This window comes from Petromyzon marinus, unplaced genomic scaffold (assembly GCF_048934315.1).
Source record: "Petromyzon marinus isolate PM22_M1 ecotype Great Lakes invasive population unplaced genomic scaffold, UKy_Petmar_22M1.pri1.0 PM_G_Scaffold_77, whole genome shotgun sequence".
In the NCBI taxonomy this organism is placed as follows: domain Eukaryota; kingdom Metazoa; phylum Chordata; class Hyperoartia; order Petromyzontiformes; family Petromyzontidae; genus Petromyzon; species Petromyzon marinus.
In genome coordinates, this window is record NW_027423032.1 from 705,001 (window position 1) to 707,500 (window position 2,500).

The 2,500-nt window shown below is 55.5% G+C and overlaps 1 protein-coding gene across 1 annotated transcript in view; it reads left to right on the forward strand.

The window, feature by feature from the left end:
• The window catches only part of LOC142920809 (uncharacterized), a 19,434-nt gene that overhangs the window by 11,718 nt on the left and 5,216 nt on the right, over window positions 1–2,500 (forward strand). The window contains exon 8 of the mRNA XM_076062900.1: window positions 2,188–2,430. Within this exon, the coding sequence (XP_075919015.1) occupies window positions 2,188–2,430 (243 nt within the window). The remainder of the gene's footprint in view (window positions 1–2,187; window positions 2,431–2,500) is intronic.

The following is a 2,500-nucleotide window of genomic DNA, read 5'->3' on the forward strand; positions in this document are numbered from 1 at the left end:
GCTCGACTGATTCGGAGTGAGACCTCTGCTGTTAAACTGGAGCCAGTCATAAGCACACTGCCCAGTTATGGGAATCTCTCCACTCCACAACTGCCCCATCACCGATTGGGAGTTGTGGGGTGGAGTGTCCGATGGTACAAAATACCCAGACAGGTGCTTGGTTTTGGTGGGGCTGATGGTAAGGCCCCACCTCTTAGTGGCACGCTCCAGTCTCAGCAGCAGCGTCTCCAACTCCTCCTCTGAATGAGCAGCTATTACCAAATCATCAGCATACATAACGTGGTTGAGCAATAGGGAGCCATCCCTTGACCGCACCCGGGCGTCGATCAGCCTCCCATTATATCTGTACCATATGGAGATTCCCCCGGTACAGCTATTGAAGGCTTCACGAACTACGTGGTCAAAATAAATGTTAAATAATGTGGGAGCCAGAGGACATCCCTGTCGCACCCCAAGGTTAACAGGGAATGGCTCTGACTCTCGGCCACGTAGTTTTACCTGGGCCCGCTCACCATCATGAAGGTCCTTAATGATCGTGAGCAGAGGGTCAGGGACTCCAAAAGCACGAAGAACAACCCAGAGCCCAGGCCTACTGATGGTATCATAGGCCTTGACCAGGTCAATAAAGCAGAGATGTAGGTCTTGTTGGAATTCCCTACACCTCTGCTGTAGCAGACGGACAGAAAATATGGCATCTGTGCAGGACCGCCCTTTCCTGAAGCCACATTTGGGCTCCACAAGCCTCTCCTCAGCGTGCCTGGCAAGGCGATGTTGAATAATCCTTGCCAGGACCTTGCCCCTGTAGTTGTTACAGTCTGTGCGGTCCCCCTTCTTAAAAAGGGGGACCACCAGGGCATCCTTCCAATCCTGCGGAACCCGTCCAGTGGTCCAGACTGTTGTTATGATATCATATAGGGCAGTCTGTGCACAAACGCCGCCCTCCCTCAGCATTTCGCTTGGGAGATCATCTCTGCCCGCTGCCTTTCCTGGTCTCAGACTCCGGATCGCCTTCAGTACTTCCTCAACAGATGGCACCTCAGCCAGCCACTCACAGGGGGTGACTTCTTCCAATACTTGAGGCACCGCAGCCTCAGCAGGGTCATCCTCACTTTGTGCCACGATGTATTCCTCGCTGAGGGATTTTCCCTCCCCCAGGACCTCACAGAAATACTCAGCAAATCTGCAAACCTGTTCCTGGGGGTCGGAGATTGGGTCACCATTTTTTCCCCTAATGATGGTAATAGGTGTGGTGCTGCAGATTACTTTTTTGATGGAGTTAAATAGAGATTTGTGATCACGGGCCACTGAGGCAGACTCCATCTCCTCAGCAACCCGCGACCACCACCCATCCTTGCAGCGCCTCACGGCTCTCCGAACCTCCGAGCGAAGGCTGCGGTAAGCCTCCTCATTCTCTGACGTGGGATTCTGTAGCCGATGACAGTGGGCCTGTCGCTTTTTCTCAACCATCCTGAACACCTCCTCTGTCAGCCAGGGTCTCTGGGGAGGTCTGGACCGCGTACCCAAAGCAGCCATTGCAGCTGCATGAGTCACAGTCCTAAACCTCGCCCATTTACCCTCGACATCAGGAGGAGTCGGGGACGATGCCAATCCCAGCCGCAAGCGATGATGAAATTCTCGCTTGCAACTTTCATCAGATAACTGAGACCAGGCCACTTTAGGTTGGAATGGGGTCCTGGGTGTACACCCACCACCGGAGTGGAAGAATGGCAGGCGCATCTTACAGATGACTAGTCGATGGTCAGAGGGCAGATCAGCTCCACAGTAGGTCCTGGTGTCAAGAACATGGGCTCGTATCCGCTGGTCCGTCACTATGTAGTCCAGCAGATGTTCTTGCTTGGACCCGGCATGCATCCATGATGTTGTGTGGATGCGCCGATGCCGGAACAGCGTGCTGGTAATTACAAGACACAGACACACACAGATACACACAGACACAGACACACACAGACACACAGACACACACACACAGATATACACAGACTGTCTCTCTCTGTCTCTCTGTCTGCCTCTGTCTCTCTGTCTGTGTCTCTGTCTCTCTGTCTGTGTCTCTGTCTCTCTCTGTCTGTGTCTCTGTCTCTCTGTCTGTGTCTCTGTCTCTCCGTGTTTCTGTCTCTCTCTGTCTCCCCGTAACTCCCCGTATCTCCCCGTGTCTTCCCGCTCTCATAGTCAACACCACCAACACCACCACTCCCACCACCCCCACCACCCCCACCACCCCCACCACCACCACCCCCACCACCCCCACCACCTCCACCTCCTCCTCCTCCACCACCCCCACCACCACCTCCTCCGTCCGCTTGATGGTGACGCTGATGTTGACGCTGATGGTGGCGGTGGCGGCGCCGTTTCTGGCGCCCTTCCTGCTGGGCACCGCCTGGGGCATTTGGAGCGCCGCCGGCAAGCGTCCCGGTGAGCGGCGGTGGTGGTGGTGGTGGCGGTGGTGGTGGTGGTGGCGGTGGGGGTGGTGGTGGTGGTGGTG